General features: G+C 43.3%; 1 protein-coding gene across 1 annotated transcript; it reads right to left on the reverse strand.

Annotated features, from left to right (window-relative positions):
• Positions 1–1,324: 1,324 nt before the first annotated feature.
• cbarpa (CACN subunit beta associated regulatory protein a) lies at positions 1,325–12,968 on the reverse strand. Its single transcript, XM_079285892.1, has 11 exons — positions 12,930–12,968; positions 12,544–12,727; positions 9,990–10,061; positions 5,341–5,486; positions 5,097–5,158; positions 4,825–4,987; positions 4,561–4,741; positions 4,329–4,466; positions 3,632–3,830; positions 3,301–3,502; positions 1,325–3,221 (listed from the first exon to the last, which is right to left on the reverse strand). The coding sequence occupies exons 3-11, from the start codon at positions 10,035–10,037 to the stop codon at positions 1,403–1,405; spliced, it is 2,958 nt and encodes a 985-aa protein (XP_079142018.1). The 5' UTR covers positions 10,038–10,061; positions 12,544–12,727; positions 12,930–12,968; the 3' UTR covers positions 1,325–1,402.
• Between the last annotated feature and the right edge of the window lie 3,650 nt (positions 12,969–16,618).

The raw sequence follows: 16,618 nt of genomic DNA on the forward strand, positions 1-16,618 counted from the left end.
GCTCCAAGCCCATTGTTTTTCAACTTTAGATAATTCCTAAGAAATGGTGAAATTTAATGGTAAATCATTTACTAAAACGGCTGTCCGCTGCATTTTTTTTAGAAAAACGCGACACTAATGGGAGTAAATCTTCAGCCGTGGGTTAACGACGCAGTTTTTATAATGAAAGTGGTCTTCACTCAAAATAAATGAATGTGCAGCAATGATTGAATGTCACCTGCTCCAGCGACGTGGCTCACCGGTTTAGTCTTTTAATAGTTTATGGACAACAATGGAGAGCTATAAACTAAATCAGGCTTTGACTATACAGGTCATTCCTGATCGTATCATGAATTCATTGTTAGTTTTGGTCTTTTTGTGGGATTTGTAGACGATAAGAAAAATATAGAATATCACCAGACGTATCTTTTATTTAGTAATACGGAGTGAGTTTATCCCACTGCTATTCAGTTTCAACCTCCCCTTTCACAGCCTCAACTCTGTCACTGGACCATCTGTCTGAAGGCCTGAGAGGCTCCTATGTCAGTCACTTTAAGTATCATCTGTCAGTCTCACCCTCAACAGAGTCCCGGCACTGATGCAACACTTCGCTCAAACCCTGATACCGCCTCCTTAATTATGATGAATAATGGGGACAAATGGTTAACAAAAATCCTATAAAAATATATGAAATATGAGTATATAAAATCCTTGATGCATGTTATTCAGAACTGTGTTTGCTGTGTAGTTTGGGTATCCCATCTGTTTTTACAGATCTGCTGATATGGTGTAAATGAGAGGGTTGCGAGCACTTAAGTTATGTTTTTTTCTTTTACATGATCACTGTTCTTATCGCCAAATACATAAACCTCAAGCTTTCACGGAGACATTTACCCTCGTGGTGATCGAGACGAGAAGGACACTTGAGGATTATGGTTTTGAAATGAGAGAAATGGGTAACGGACACTCCGTCGTTATCTTTCTTCCCATCAAAGTGCTTTTTGTTTTAAAGTCAAAACTGTACAGTATTCACACACACGTTGTTTGGACATACAGTAGCATGCTGAAAATTCACAGTTAAGTCTGAAAATATTAAATTTTTCTGAAGATGGGTCTATTTTCAAAGCTATGTAACAAATGCATTTGATTTTGAGACTGGTTACCAATAAAAAGGGGCATCACGTGTCACATGGCGTCACAGTGGAAATCAAGGTCTGAATGGAAATGCTGGAAGAGACTGTTCTTCTGTCCTTTAGGACATCTGTGTTTTGATGCGTCAGCTATTTACCCAAATGTAAGGGACACCAATGCCAAGCATCTAACACACGATGCTTGAAGTGCTAAAGACCTTTTTGTTCAAGTCTCTTGTCTACAGATAATGGATGTGAAATAAAGTCGATGAAGAAGATGAGATTGTTAACGGTTATATGGGACTGAAGCCGGGTGAGGCTGTGTGTGACACGGTGTGCACACGCTCCGTTCCTCCCTGGCCGAGCTTCTCTGCACTGCGCAGGCCGCTGTAGAGCCTCTCTTCAACCGACACAACCAGCTTGTCTGTCAGGCTGCTCTCGGATAGAATAGCTTGACTGCTGTTGTGTCTGTTGTTGACTCTCGGATCCATGTTGCTCATCTGCGTAGTGGTCAAAGACCGGCTCGTTGTGCTTCCCTTGCCCTTTTTTGTAGAGGCCTGGCAGCCATCACCCTCACCAGTCGACTCTGTGCAACTCTTTGTTGCGTCGGTGCCTTCGGAGGTTGTGTCGGCTGTACTTTCTGCGTCTTCCTCGGCACCTCCTTCATCTTTGTCATCTGTGCTCTCTTTGGCGGCTTCCTCACAGGCCGCAACCTCGCTGGCTTCCTCATCAGCAGCACTCGCAATGCGCGAGAGTGTGCTGTGATACCTGGTGTCCAGAGGGTAACCGGCGCTGTCGCCTCTCCTCAGCGGCGTGAACCTCTGCCTCTCCAAAGATGGGGAGTACCTACCCCCAGCACCTGACCCTGGGTCGCTGTATTGCTTGTGTCGCTGCCACTGTTTTCGGAGGTGAACTCTGGATCGGTGCCTGGAGCGCAGCGGCGAATCCTGCTGGTCAAAGCGTGGATCGTGACGGAGGAACTCGTTGAAGAGAGCGTCTGTCTTCTCGTCGATGCTGTAGTCGCGGCGGCGGAGACGGGGTTTGTGGGGAGTAGAGGACTGTGGGATTGGCTTAATCAGAGGAGACATCAACTGTGATTGTGATTCTGGAGGTTGAAGGGATTTCAGAAGCTGATGTGGTTCTTGAAGGGTAAGAGACTGGCTGCCAGTTTGAGATCTCTCCTTTAGTTTCTCCTCTGTGCCGTCCATCTCGTCCTCCAGCTCCTCCTGAAACTGCCTGGCCTCGACGCTCTCGCACACTGAACCTTTTCTCCCAGAGCTGGTGAAGAACAACCTTCTCTCAGACGCTGTCTTCCCTCTCGGACCTCCAGGAGTCCAAAAAAGCCGCATTTCCTCTGGTGCCTTGGATGGTGCTTCAATGGAGGTGTAGCCGCTGTCCATCTGGAGGAGTTTACGATTCCCTGCCTCACCCTCTCCCCCAGCTCCACTTCCCACCTCATTGTTCCCACCTGACGCCCCTCTGAATCCTCCCTCCAACATCTCTCCCTCGCCTTCTCCTTCAGGCTCATCGTCCAGGTCTTGGGACAAGCAGCTGTCCAGGCCAGAGCGAGCTCCTGCGCCACCATGGGATGAGACGCTGTCGGCATCGCTGCGGATGGACTCCCGATCTGTGCTGCTCTGGTCTGAGGAGGCGTATTGCTCTAGAGAGGCTCGCAAGCTCCAAATGTCTCTGTACAGGGAGGGAGGAGCCTCCGAGCTCTCCTGGCGAATCATGAAGGAAAGGGATGAGCCTGAGCCGGCCCTTAACCTCGCCTCAGCTCCCAACCCCAGCTCATCTCCTTCATCTGCCTCACTCGTTTTCCTCACGTCCGATGTCTGTGTGTCTTTAGTTGTATTCATGTCTTCGAACCTTTCCTGTACAGCAGTTCCTTGTCGTACCGCAAACAAGTCGTCGTCTTCTACCGACTCCAGCTCGACTCCCACTGCTTCTGTTCTTGTACCTGCACCGAACTTTGTTTCTGTTTCTACTCCTGTCCCATTGGCTGTTGCCTCCTCCTGCCTCTGGGCGCGACAATCATTTGTTGGCGCACAGAGATCCTCTCCTCTGGGGCCGCTGCTACCGCCTAACTCCACCATGGCCTCTGGTTTTAACCTGCAGAGATGGAAAACAGTTAATCATTCTTTCTGGGAATGTCATGGTCCAAGTCATGGGGTTATGGAAAGGGATGTACCTGCTGAGGAAGATTGAGGACGTGAGTACAGTTTCTGGTTGAGAAAGAGACTCTGCAGAGAGGGACTGGAGGCCACTGGCCAGGACGGGAGACTGTGGGAACGACTCAATGACCTCATCTCCGAGGGACAAAGACTCGTCGGTGCGATCAGTGGTTTCACTTGCTGCTCTCTGTCTCTGGAAGGGCCTTCTCTTGGGGGATCCTAGTAGAAATACACATGAAAATAAAGAATGTCTACTTGATGTTTTTCACCTTTTCTAAATATTTGTTTTGCCTTTTTACTTCATCCACAAATCTAAGCTTATCATCAACATATGACATTTATCCAAACCTTTGGCATCCAGGCTGGCAGCCCGATGACTGCTGTCAAACTTCCACTTCCTGAAGTAAGGCCCTGCCCCCTCCAGACTGGCATGACGCCGCAGTTTAGAGAAGAAATGTAGAACTGAAGTCTGTCCCGGCCCTTGAGTCGACTCTCCTCTCATCCCCCTTTCGCTCTCAGCCTCTCCCCTGTCCCCGATAGCCTCCATCTGACAGAAGAGATGAAGGGAGAGGAGGACGAAGGGAGGTGATGAGACATTAAGGCGGGTTGAGGCAGACAAGCTGAGACGAATCACGACGGGCAGAGGCAAAGCCCCTCAGGGGACAGCAGTTTGTCATATTGTCACTCAGCTGCAGTGATGACCGATGTCACAGTGCATCACTAGCTCTGAGCCGGTGGCAGCTGCTTTTCACAGCTCTGTTTATGTGACACACATGGATCAATCCTCACTGAGGAATCTATCTGTGCAAATTTATTTATGGATCACAACTTTACTGTAAAAATAAACATTTAGTGGTTTGCAGATTTTGAGGAAATGTTTTCTTTTCATCTAAGCAAAAATGTTTCAAGCAGGAACTCGAAACATGCACAAAAAAAGCTGTGATTGAAATCTTTTCTTACAGACATTCCTGAAAGTCCTGAATTTACCTGTAATATGCAATGACCATTTTATAGCTGTCACAAAGTGGAAAAAGGTTCAACTCACTGTCTGGGACCATGACTGCTGTGCTTTCATGGCGGATGAAGCCTGTCTGGGGCCCTGGTCCAGTATGGTGGAGTGGTGCGGGTCTCCAGGCAGACCTCCGCTGAGTCCCACCCAGCCAGGGACTCTTCTCTCAGTGGGCTGGAAAGAGAAATCAACGCAGGGAGACAACGATGAGGAAACAAACCGGATTTGGTGACATTAGTGAGATAAATCACAGCCAGTGAAAAGTTACCTGGTAGATAGTGAGGGCCAGTTTGGGAGCTGCGGTCTCATTGATGTTGATGGTGCTGCTCTCTGTTGAGTCACACTCCATGATGGTGAGGATCTTCAGGTGACACGGAGCCGGAGGCAGGTGAAGGTGGGTCAGCCGGGCCTTTTTCAGGTGGTGGAAGTCTCCCTCAGTCAGAGTGTACCTGAGAGAGAGGACGAATCATTTAATCTGATTCCACCGACAGCTCGTCCAAATTACAATGTAAAATCACCTGTTTAACTGTACCTGCGTCCTTTGTCCTGGGTCGTCTTCTCCTGTTCATAAAGTGCAGATTCATAAAATGAGACTCTGCGGCCGGTAGACCCAGTGGAGGCAAATCGCTCCGACTCTCCATCGTGACAGCTGGCAGCTGAGAGAGCGTCTGATTCATCCAGATGAATGGTGATCTCTGAACGACAAAGAGAAGAAGGAAGAAGCGAGGGAATGAAACGACCGAAGTGACTACAGCGGACCAAAAGAGATGTATGTATGAACCGAAGAAAATACACAGCTCTGACCTTGGGTGGGCTGAGAATCCTCAGCATAAGTGGTGTTTGTCTTCTCTGGGTCATCACTCGCTCTGACGGGAGGAACAGATTTTTACTCTTTGCAAGTGACTGGTCACGTCATAACTTTCAATGTCAGATTCAGCACGGCTTTAACCCACTGCTGTTACAATCGCGTTGCCTCCTGTAATCCCTGCGGGTAAAACCAGGCCTGCCCAGGTCCCACACAGTGTGTCACCTAGCCGGGCGCACCCACCTGGAGTAGCGTCGTCCACGCAAGCAGCAGCGGTGACAGAAGAGGAGCAGCAGGGAGAGCAGGACCAGCGTCCCCCCGGCAAAAACACTCAGCAGCACCAACAGCAGCCCATAGTTCTCCACCTGGCCCGCCGCCACAGGCACATCCTGAAAAACATAATGTCCTGAAATTGGAATTTTGGATATTTTGAATTTTCATTAAAAGTAAAAAATAGATCTCAACCTTTTCTTGCTGTATAAAAATCAGATATTGACAGAAAATATGAAGCACAAAGACAGATCTCTTATTTATCTTATCTTATCTCATATTTCGCTGTTGTGAGCTCGCTGGCATGCGTTGGTCCTGCTGGGGCAGTAATTGATTCTTCTCCCTTTGAGCTTCGCAGCAATTAGGAATCTCTTTGTCGCATTACGCTGCCAGCAAATCCTCGTAATATTTAATAAGGAGAGAATTTACACAGAGACTTTCTTGAGTCCTTGCCTCCATACAGTGATTCTTATCCACACACAATGCTTTAGGCCCTCTGATTAATACTCTCAGTCTTGGTTGAGTGAGCTTGGGGATGCTAATCGAAACGTCAGCGAGACCCTTAATTCAATCTCCCAGCTCTTCTCAATGAGGGGGAATTGAGGCCTCCGCAGGCTAAAAATAGAAATCGGAGGAGGTTGCAGACGCACATGAGCAATCCCCACACCAGACTTTCCTGGCTCTTCTTCCGAAGTCAGTTTCAACAGAGAGAGAAAATAATTGGGCTCTTCTCACCGTCACAAAGGGAATATTCATCTATTGCAACATTTAGCGTTACATAATATATGAAAAATGTTAAAGGTCATCGTGCACAGATTTAAAGAAAACTGAGACGTAGAGAAGCTCCTCACTGAGCACAGGAAGACCTTTAGATGAAGATGATGGCCTTAGCAAGAGCAGCATCAAGGTCATTAACAGTCATTTGAAAGTTGGTTTGTGCTCCTTATACAACTGTAGAATGAAACATTCGTACATTTTATATTATAAAGCCAAATTACACAAACTGCCTCCTTATCTGTGTTCTCTACTGACTCCTAAAACTCTCAGTAGCTTCAACCTTCGCCACAAATAACGGATACGTCATTCCTCAAACCGGCACTGTTTTAGGTGAAAGTGTTTTTAAAGTTTTTGCTTCAGAGACACTTTAAACTAGATTATTTTACAGCATGGAAGGAGTTAAAAGCAGGATTAAGGACAATTGAATCACTGGAAGTTTAAAGTACAGCTCAAAGCCTGCTGCTGACTGGATGTATGGGCACTAAAGGGCTGCAACTAATCATTTTAATTTTCATTACCGGTATATTGTAATCTGCCCATTACTTTCTCAATCAAACGTTTTGTATAAAATGTCAGAAAATTGTGAAAAAAAATCTTTTTAATTGTAGTTTGCTTTCTCCAAATGTCTTGTTTTGTCTGACAATCAGCTAAAAAAACAACAACATATTACAATATAACAGCAGCAAACAGAGAATGTTTGACATTTTGATTGAAAAATGACTGAAACAATTAATCTTCTGTCAGTCGACTAATGGAGTTGCATTAAAAAAACAACGTGTTTGTGTGTGTGATAAAGACTGTGTTGGGTTGACTTTCTATTCGCTGTAAAGGTGCTTCCGTAAAACAAAGCATCAATCAATCTGTGTCAACCTCAACCGCCGGCTCAATCCAACAGCAAGCAAGTTGCAACATGGAGGAGGGACTTTCTTCTTCTACAACCAGATGACGATTACGTGCGTTAGAGCAAATGAAAATACCCTTTTTTCCCCCCTCTTTTCATTCCACCTCAAACCTCAGGCCTGAACATGTCAAACTAAGTCCCATGTCATACAAACACACACACACACACACACACACACACACACACACACACATAGAGTATATTTTCACATTCATTAGATGCTATCGTGGCCTACATTCTGCTGAAGCCTATGGGGAGATACAGTATCATGTGTTTGAAGCCGTATGTGTGTGTAGGTAACATGCACACCTTGATACACACACACACACACACACACACACACAGAGAGAGCTTGTCAGAGCATCTTTAGCTTAATTAAATCTGCTGTTTTCACAAGCTCAGCCAAAGAGGAAGAACAACACGATCAATCAGCAGCGAAGCCTCTCGCCAGTCTTTTGGCCATGCTTCTTTTCTTTTTTTTCTTTTTTTTTCTTGAAAGAAACAAGACAATATTAAGACAATACATAGACATAACAACAAGAGGATGACAAGAACAGTGGGATAAAAGCCAGCAAATCTCATATAGTCAGTGTGTGTGTGTGAGAATGTCCTTGAGCCTTTTGAGATGGAGGGAAAAATATATAAAAATAATAATAATAAAAAAATTTATAAAAAGAAAACACAAACTAAAAAACAAAAAATGAATAAATTAAAAACAGATAAGTATGTGTGCATATGGATGTTCATGTATGCATGTACGTGGGTTTCAAAAAAAAAGAAAAACAAAACAGAAATCAATAATAGTAAAAAATACAACAACAAAAAAAAAAAATATATATATATACACCGGTATATATACTATACATATTTCAATATTAATAAAATGGGTGGTGTCACGTTTGCAGAAACATAGTGAGGGATGACCAGGTGGAATGGTGTTCTGTTGTATTGTATATGATGGATGAGGTTAGATTTTCCATTGAAATATACTTATACTTATAATATACCATATAATATACATATACTGATATATATCATTATGCTTTTAATGGTTTCATGTGAAGCACTTTGAATTACCTTGTTGTTGAAATGTGCTGCTTTTAATGGTTTTAAAAGGACTGCACAATATATTGCCATTTCCTCCGGGACCGAGTTCGTGCAAGGCGTACACTATAAAACGCAGATCGGCAGAGATCTTTTCCAGACGTGGTTTGTGTGCGAGTAATTGCAGAATTGCGGCAGTGTATGGTTGATTGCGTGCAGCGTAATGTCTCAGGGAGACATCAATTATTGTTTCAATGTATGTTTTAAATCTCCTTTACTTTTGCCTTTATGCTTTTAATGGTTTCATGTGAAGCACTTTGAATTACCTTGTTGTTGAAATGTGCTATACAAATAAACTTGCCTTGCCTTGCTGCCTATCATTAAGTTTCTCCAGTGTGCGATGTGTGTGTTATTCCTTGATTTTCAGTTCATGAGGATAGTTTTCTTGGCGATAGTTCGGGCCACAAGGAGTAATTTGCGGTTTGGTTTACTCAGATGTATTGTTGAGATGTCTCCTAGTAAGCACAGTGAAGGGGATAAAGGGACGAGGCAGCCCAGGAAGACAGACAGTGACTCAGTTATTTCTTCCCTTAAAGTGATGAACTGGTGTGCAGTGTCAGGTGGCGTGAACAAAGCTATCTGGGCTGTTTTGAGTGCAATGTGAACAGATATCTGATGGGAATCCCATTTGAAACATTTTTTTCCCGGTGTAATGAATTCTGTGAAGTATTTTATACTGTATTAGTTGTGAATTGGCATTTTTAGTCATGAAGTAGATATTATTGCAGATTTGGTTCCAGAAATCAGCATCAGGAGTGATGGATAGGTCTGATTCCCATTTTCTTGATGGTATGGATGATGTTTTGTCAGACTGTGATATTACTCTACATATTTTTGAGATTAACTTTTTTGAAGAGGGGATATTAATTAATTCTGAGGTTGAGGGGGGTAATTCTAGGTTAGTGGCCTTAATGTTAAGTTTGGATTGAACGGATGATTGGAGTTGCAGATATTCCAAAAATAGATTGCTCCTGATGCCGTACTTCTGAACCAAGTGAGGGAATGAAACCATGGTGTTATTATTGACGATGTGTTTCAGATGAGTGATGCCTTTAGCGGACCATGTGTGGAGATTAAGAGGTGTCTTGTGACTTAGAAAATCAGGATTGTTCCATATGGGAGTAAAATTTGAAGGTGCAGAAGTAATGTTAGTGATTTTGTGGAATTTCCACCAGGCTGTCAGAGTTTCTGCTATTGTTAGTATATTGAAACAAGGATGGCGTTTGATAGATTGGCTTAAAAATGGTAGGTCAGAAATCTGAATGTCCTTACAAACTGTCTGTTCTATATCTAACCATGTGTTGTCTGATTGGCTGGGGTGGGTCCATTTAAGAATGTACTGAAGTTTATTTGCTAGAGAGTAGTGAAAAAAATGTGGAGCTTCAAGTCCTCCTTGTGTTTTTGTTTTTTGTAGAGTGGCCAGTTTAATTATTGGCGTTTTATTTTTCCAGTAGAATTGAGTAATGATTGAGTCAAGCGACTTGAACCAGGAGTGGGTGGGTTGAGATGGTATCATTGTGAATCGGTAATTTATTTTAGGAAGTATTGTCATTTTAACTGTAGCTATTCTGCCCATGACTGATAATGGTAGGTTCATCCAGCGGAGGAGGTCTTCATTTATTGTTTTAAGTAATGGAGTGAAGTTGAGTGGCCATGCTTCTAACACACACTCTCGAGGGAAGCTACAGTCCATTCTCCCTCCGCACAGACAGCTTTAACTGTCCGATAATCACCTCCGCAGGCTCAGATATCCTCCTGCCTCCAGGGAGCTGATGTGAAGGTGGGGAGACTATAGTGTTGGTGGACACAGAGTGGGAGGGGCGGACGTAGCGGTACTCACGGTGGAGTGCTCAGTCAGACTTGTCAGAACAGGCGAATCATTGCTCATGGTCCAGGTCAGCGTGTGTGAACCCTGCAGAGGATGGAGACAGTGAAGTCAGACGGAGCTGCTGCTTCTTTCGCGACAATAACGCAGTTTCTGTTATTTCATGCGGAAAAGTCAGAGAACAGGTGAAACAAATCCTGTGACCAAGACCAACAGTGAAGTTATCCTATCTTATGCATATGTTATAGACCTCCATTGTTTAAAAAAAAACACATCAATGAGCCACACAGTTGCACCAGGTGTCATGTTCCTTCAACGCGATGAATGTGGGCACTGTAGTTTATTTTGAATGTCACACAAACGTCCTGCTTCAGTAAATAAGCACCACTTGTGTATTAGTCCACGGCTAGACGGCCCTCAACAAAAACATGATTTCTTCCAGCAACATTTGATAAAACACCTACAGAGCCCACCTGTTTTAAAATGTAAGTGTGCATTGATTTGTCTTGTAATAATTACTGTACATGGGCATTGTGTGATCACTCCTAACCGAATGTCCTCGCGTGTAGTTATCAATATTCCAATTCAAAGACAGCGATGAGCCATCACATCTCGTCTCATATACACAGGTGGGCTCACACAATCTCCCCTTTGCCGGAGGGAGATGTATTCAAACCTTGACTACGCCAAAAACATGAAGAATTGTGCTCATACTTTTTGTGCTGATTATTGACTCCTGGACTGCTTGCTTTTAGTATTAGACTTCCAAACCCCCAGGAAGAGACCTTGGAAGCTAATTTAGCGACCAAACCGGGGTTCCTCATGTGATGTTATTGGGCCCGAAAAGACCCCCCCCCCCCCCCCCCCGAGTCAACTGTTTTTGCAGACTGTACAGTACCTGCACCTCATGACAAGTAAACTGGTCCTCTTGTTTACAACTGCTGTAATTCCCCATTTAACATTGAGCAGTGCATTAAATGTGTCTAAAGATTCACTGACATCTCCTGAAGAGGGACTGTTACACACACACGAACAATATCACACAATAACCAACAATCTCTCATCTCAGTCATTAGACGACAGTCCGCTGTTTGTAAAATAGGACGGAGACAGACAAAGATGTAAGAGAGGGAGACGACTGCGTGTGCAGCTTGTGTAACATCAGTCCACGAATGCATTGCTTTCACATGCTGATAACACTGCCGCACATTCCCTCTCCATGTGAGAGTGATATTTTCTGTAATATGCTGTCTCGTACCAACAGCTCAAGGTAACACTGATAAGGACAACGCTCTGAATAGCAAGAGCACACTGACAATAGAGAACCACACTCACTCAGATCATGTTGAAGTTTGGTAACACTTTACATTTACTGAGTGGTTTAACACTCTATGACGTATAGTTGTAAGCATGGTCGTGTTTAAGTGTTTATTAATCTACATTATTTGTCAACCACTATAAACATATTAGAATTGTATATTATTACAGCTGTTATAAACTAGTTATAATAGGGGGACTTAAAGTAAGAAAATCATTTTAACAAAAGAAAATAAAACACTGTCCTCTCTTTGCACACTGAATAACAAGCAGTTAAAATGGTTTAAAGCTACCGTGGAAAATAATGTAATGGTCTATTTGATTTGAATGTCCAAGGTTTTAAAAATGTCCTTGCTGGTGCTCTTACATTTTCCTTTTCTTTCTTATTACGACCTAATAAAACCACTAAATCCACACCTAGAGCATTTAGCATGTTTTTTCAGAGCAGAAGTCCATTTGAATGATTTCACTATATTACTGACCTGTTACAGAAATCAACCAGCAATCAATTCTACCAGGCCACACTCAGTTATAGCGGTTTCCTTTATGCATTGATGACATGAAATGTGTATTAATATATATAAACTTGATGACATGACATGACAAACTCATGCTGTGAAGCCAAACAGTGTTCAAATATACCAAGTGTACCAAATATATCAGGCAGATAAAATAATAAATAATAAAAGTGTGTTAATATATATTATTTAATATTTGTTTAATTGTATAAGTATTCATTGATTCACAATAACCTTTTCGTCTACTTTTGACTGAAAGTGTTTGAAATGCTATTAGCATTATTTTTTTATTATTTGTATTATTGTATTTGTATATAACAGTATTATTATTATCCAAGAAGTAACCACAATACAATTCTGACACTGACTCGTGGAGAAAAAAATAAATCCAAAGTGTGTGCGTGTATGTGCGTGCGCGCGTGTGTGTGCGTGTATATGTGCGTATGCGCGTGCGAACGTTAGTTTCGAGGGTGTCATCACATGTTACATCCTCACATCATCTCTCGCTTTAACCATGTACACCAGACAGACAGACGATTCAGCTCAGACAGACGGACATTCTTTCACTCCATCAGCAGATTGTAATGATGTGTGTGATGTTTACACCCTCATAAGCACCATCAGTAGTCGGCTGAAGGGAGGAGGAGGGAGGCGGGAGGGAGGGAAAGGGGTCACTGCATATCACCCTGACGTGTGACTGGATGATGAACGTCTGCAGATGGGTTGTATCTTACGGTCTATACAGGCGGTGTTGAAGCAGCTCCCCTCCGCTCTGTGCAGACTGACTACAGCGACCCGCTGCAGCCGGCAGCGCTCAGCAGCAGCAGCCTCAGCAGCAGCAGCAGCAGCATCTTCCTTTCTCCTCCGAAAACTCGCCGATCAGGGATGTCCCGCATATCTGCGTCGTCTGCTCTCAGCCTGCGGGGAATGAATCAAGATTACTCACACAGGAACCCCGCGCGTCAAACACCTCTCACTGAAAAAACTCCGATGAAGCTACCTAAAGCCGGCTCACCTGTCACACATCTTACAGAATGAAATAGTAACACATTACACCGCGAGTGCGCCTGTCGGTCCATGAACTGGTCCTGGTTGTGAGTGGGACGTGGATCGGACTCACCGGGATGTAGACTCCGTTTGAAGCGGCGGTCCACAGGCAGCCTGCCCCGTCTGCATACTTTAATTTGGGCTTCAAATGAAGACTGTAGTTATGAATGAAACCACACGCGATTGGATACACCTACCGCCCGCTCCCTACTCACCACGTGACCAGCTCTGACGGTGATGGTGGTGATGATGTGAGATGGAGGAGAGAACCTCATTCACAGCAGTTGCTCATGAATGGCAGCTAATGTGAGAGCAATTCATTGGTTGGCTATCGGGTTTTTTTATGTTGGGGGGGGGGGGGGTATGCTGTCGATCCGGACATGATTCATGTTGTAATATGTTCCATGTGCTGTGTTTGAGTCTGCCTCTGTTTCTTTGTTGCGCGACAAATTGCAGAGAGATGGCTGTTGTGGACGTCTTTGTAATCTCACGTTTCACCAGCTGGCGGCAGCGTTGCACTGTTGTTTTCAGGTTGAACACACTTTAGGCGGAAGTCCTTCAGTTCTTCATGCAGCTGTTTTTTTGTTTTGTTTTTTCAAAGTCAGATACAGTCAAGACTCCCTGCTAAACAATAAATAGTTTGAATTATTTGTATATAATAGAACTTGTCCAAATGAGAGACTTCACTCCATAAGAATGTGTTGATCCCTTAATGTTGTTATCTCCTTAAATGCACACTGTAGAAAGATATGTTATTCAGGACAAACATATCTCTATATATACATCATCAACCTGCAGTCCATAGTGAAATGCCTTGTTGTGTTGTATTTACTTCAAATAAGGTTATTACGTCCTCATACATTCAACAATGAAATAAACTCTGTTACTTTAAGATAAATGTTTTTCAAACCCTAGATCCAACTCTAGTGGAGCTGACATTGTCTTAACATAGAATCATACTAATATAATGTAACAGATTGGGCACAGGTTTAGCCCTCTTTGATGATTTGAGTTTAGTTATTTAATTGGACTCACGACAAATGCAGCTAAAGGCATTCAGCATGACCAAGATGACCCACCAACAGCATTTGTAATTTGATACGCTGTGTGTTTACTCTCCCCTGTGGCTTCTTGCACCACGAAGATTCTCTACACTATTTGCACTCGAACTCCAATCCAAAAAGGCTTCTTGCAACCATCCCCTCTGCAGTCTACATTCTTGAGTCATGTGGAAATGAAGGAGTTGCACAAATGCAAGATGTGTTCGCTGTAAAGGGGCAGGAGGTCTGCGCCTGAGATAACAAGCTGGAGGACGATATCTGAGTTCGTTGGAACTCATTTAATGTTTCTGCGTAAAGACTTTCCCAAAAAGTAGAGCAGCTGCTTGAGTGACAGAAATAAAGGCCCACGCGGACTATTTTGATTCCACTGAGGGAATCAGTTCAGGGCCAACTAAATGACCTACATGTATTGACTCACTGGAGTTAGCCCACAGAGTGAAGTCTGTTGGGGGAGTGAGGTGTCACATTTTTGGGACAAAGGAGGAAGAGACGCTGTATGCAGGAATGTGACCACATGTCCTAAACTTTAATGGCCTCTCGTCTCCTCAGGTTACGAATCTCACATTCCAATACATTTTTGGGACATTTTGAAAGCTGCAGTCTCTTTTCCGCATGCTAAACTTGGTCTACTTTACTCTTCTGTCATCTAAAACATAAACACAACATATGTTTTCAAGGACTTGGGACTTGTCGCTTTTAGACCTCTACATGTAATTAATACATGCATTATGAATATTTATTATTGCAAGTGTAATACTTTACACATATAGAAGAAAATTTGAGCTTTCGCCACTGATTACAAAACTCCAGTACTCTTTCAAAGCAATTTATTGGCTAGAATTGCATACTAAACACAATGAAACATCAAAAATGGAGACATTTCAGTGTAAACAAGCAGACTCCTAAGGTGCTTGTGACATCGGGGTACCCCTCAGGGTTTCTGGCTCAGCGTATTGGGAACATTGGTATGTACACTTATACCAATAAATAAGCATGAGATAAATAAATGCATTGTTTTTGAGGTCTGTTGTGCTTCACATGATGGCTGAGCTAAAGACAATGACTAGAACATTTCATTTGAAGCAATAAATTCAGATTCATATAAATATGAGCTCTCCTCTATCTGGTTTTTTTGTGTATTTTCAGACAACTCGACCGCCATTTGATGATTTTCTCAGTCTATCGCTGATATTTGTTGTTGAAATATCCAGGGGTGATTCCATACAAATGTTTGTGTGTGTGTGTGTGTGTGTGTGTGTGTGTGTGTGTGTGTGTGCGTGTGTGTGTGTCGGTTGACGTCACAGCAGCGTCTGTGCATGCTCTGGAGAGCAGGACATCCTGTGGAATTGTTCTCAGCAAGGCCCGAAGAATGTAAAGCAGCAACCTCTACCTTCTCACTCGTCTTTGTGAAACGTTGGATTGGCCCGCTGCCATAGAAACGTTGGGGGAGGATTGGGGGAGGATTGGGGGTGGGGAGGCTCGGGGAGGGAGACGAGATCTCCATCAGAATCTCAGTGGGACATCGTGTTTATCAAGTCACTGTAAAGGAGGAAATACTAAGAGATTAGGGTGTGATTCCTTTTCAATTCCTGTGAAATTCAACAAAGATTTAGATGAAGTTATGGTTTTAAATGCTATTTTACGGTGAAAATGAGATGAAAATAGTGTACAGCTATGCAAAGCACAACAGAACAGAAAAGGAGTGGATAGCTGCGGTGTTTCTCACACACTGCACAGACGGAAAAAGACATCGGGAGGCAAACATGTCTGCATTTCGGAGAGGAGTGAGTGCGGGGGTGAGTTGAGGGAGGGAGGTGATATGGACGTGGAGTGACGCAGGCCGTATAAAGCGGGGGAGTTGTGGGTGCAGCTATTTTTAGCCACTGTGTGGAAACACATATTAGCTGCATTTCTCTGCCCTATCCCGGTTTCCTACGTCACTTTACTCCAAGCCGGTCCTCTCTCGACCGTGAGTCACGTGACAGGTGCAGACCAGAGGACCTGCTGGGGACCAGAGCTGGGACACGAATACCAAACAGGAGAGGGAGGGGGAAAAAGACTGCAGAGAACAAAGGGTGGTTACTGTCTGTGAGCGTCTCCCCCCACCGGCTGAACAGCGAGATTATACCGCACCCACAGATGCGCATGTAGGGTGTTTCTCTGCCTTCAGCTCAGTGCATGCTGGGACAGGCTTCAGCACCCATGTGAACTGGTAACAGGAAAAAAGGAGGAATAATAGTGTATAAATACATATATTATAATAATAATAATTATATATATATATATATATATATATATATATATATATATATATATATATATATATATATATATATATATATATATATATATATATGTATATATACTGTATATATGTATATACTAAAAACTACAGGTCTTCTTTATTGTTGAGCTGTTGTTGCAGGAATATGCAGGAATTACTAATATTGTATTTCTACACTGAGTTGTAGCTACACTAATGTGCCTTGGAGTTGACAGGTGTATAAGAGTCCCTTCCATTTTATTTATACCGCACACAATCCCATATCTGTTTGAGTGCTTTTCAATCTGTACCACTATGACCCCCTATATCCTGATACCTAAATAAAAAAGGATGATTAGCAGGTGAGTTTAAACTGTAGTTTTATGATCATTAAGTTCAGGGTTCCCACTTAAGGTGGGCGGCACTGTGTTTGTAGGT

Source organism: Melanostigma gelatinosum, assembly GCF_949748355.1.
Source record: "Melanostigma gelatinosum genome assembly, chromosome: 15".
Classification (NCBI taxonomy): Eukaryota; Metazoa; Chordata; class Actinopteri; order Perciformes; family Zoarcidae; genus Melanostigma; species Melanostigma gelatinosum.

What these genes read in the sequence shown, in the direction of transcription:
- cbarpa (XM_079285892.1), bottom strand. Translation starts at nt 10,037, where the DNA reads ATGAGCAATGATTCGCCTGTTCTGACAAGTCTGACTGAGCACTCCACC. An exon ending in GTCTGACTGAGCACTCCACC is followed by an intron (nt 5,487 to 9,989) that starts GTGAGTACCGCT and finishes TATGTTTTTCAG; the next exon opens with GATGTGCCTGTGGCGGCGGG. An exon ending in ACCCAGGACAAAGGACGCAG is followed by an intron (nt 4,742 to 4,824) that starts GTACAGTTAAAC and finishes CCTCTCTCTCAG; the next exon opens with GTACACTCTGACTGAGGGAG.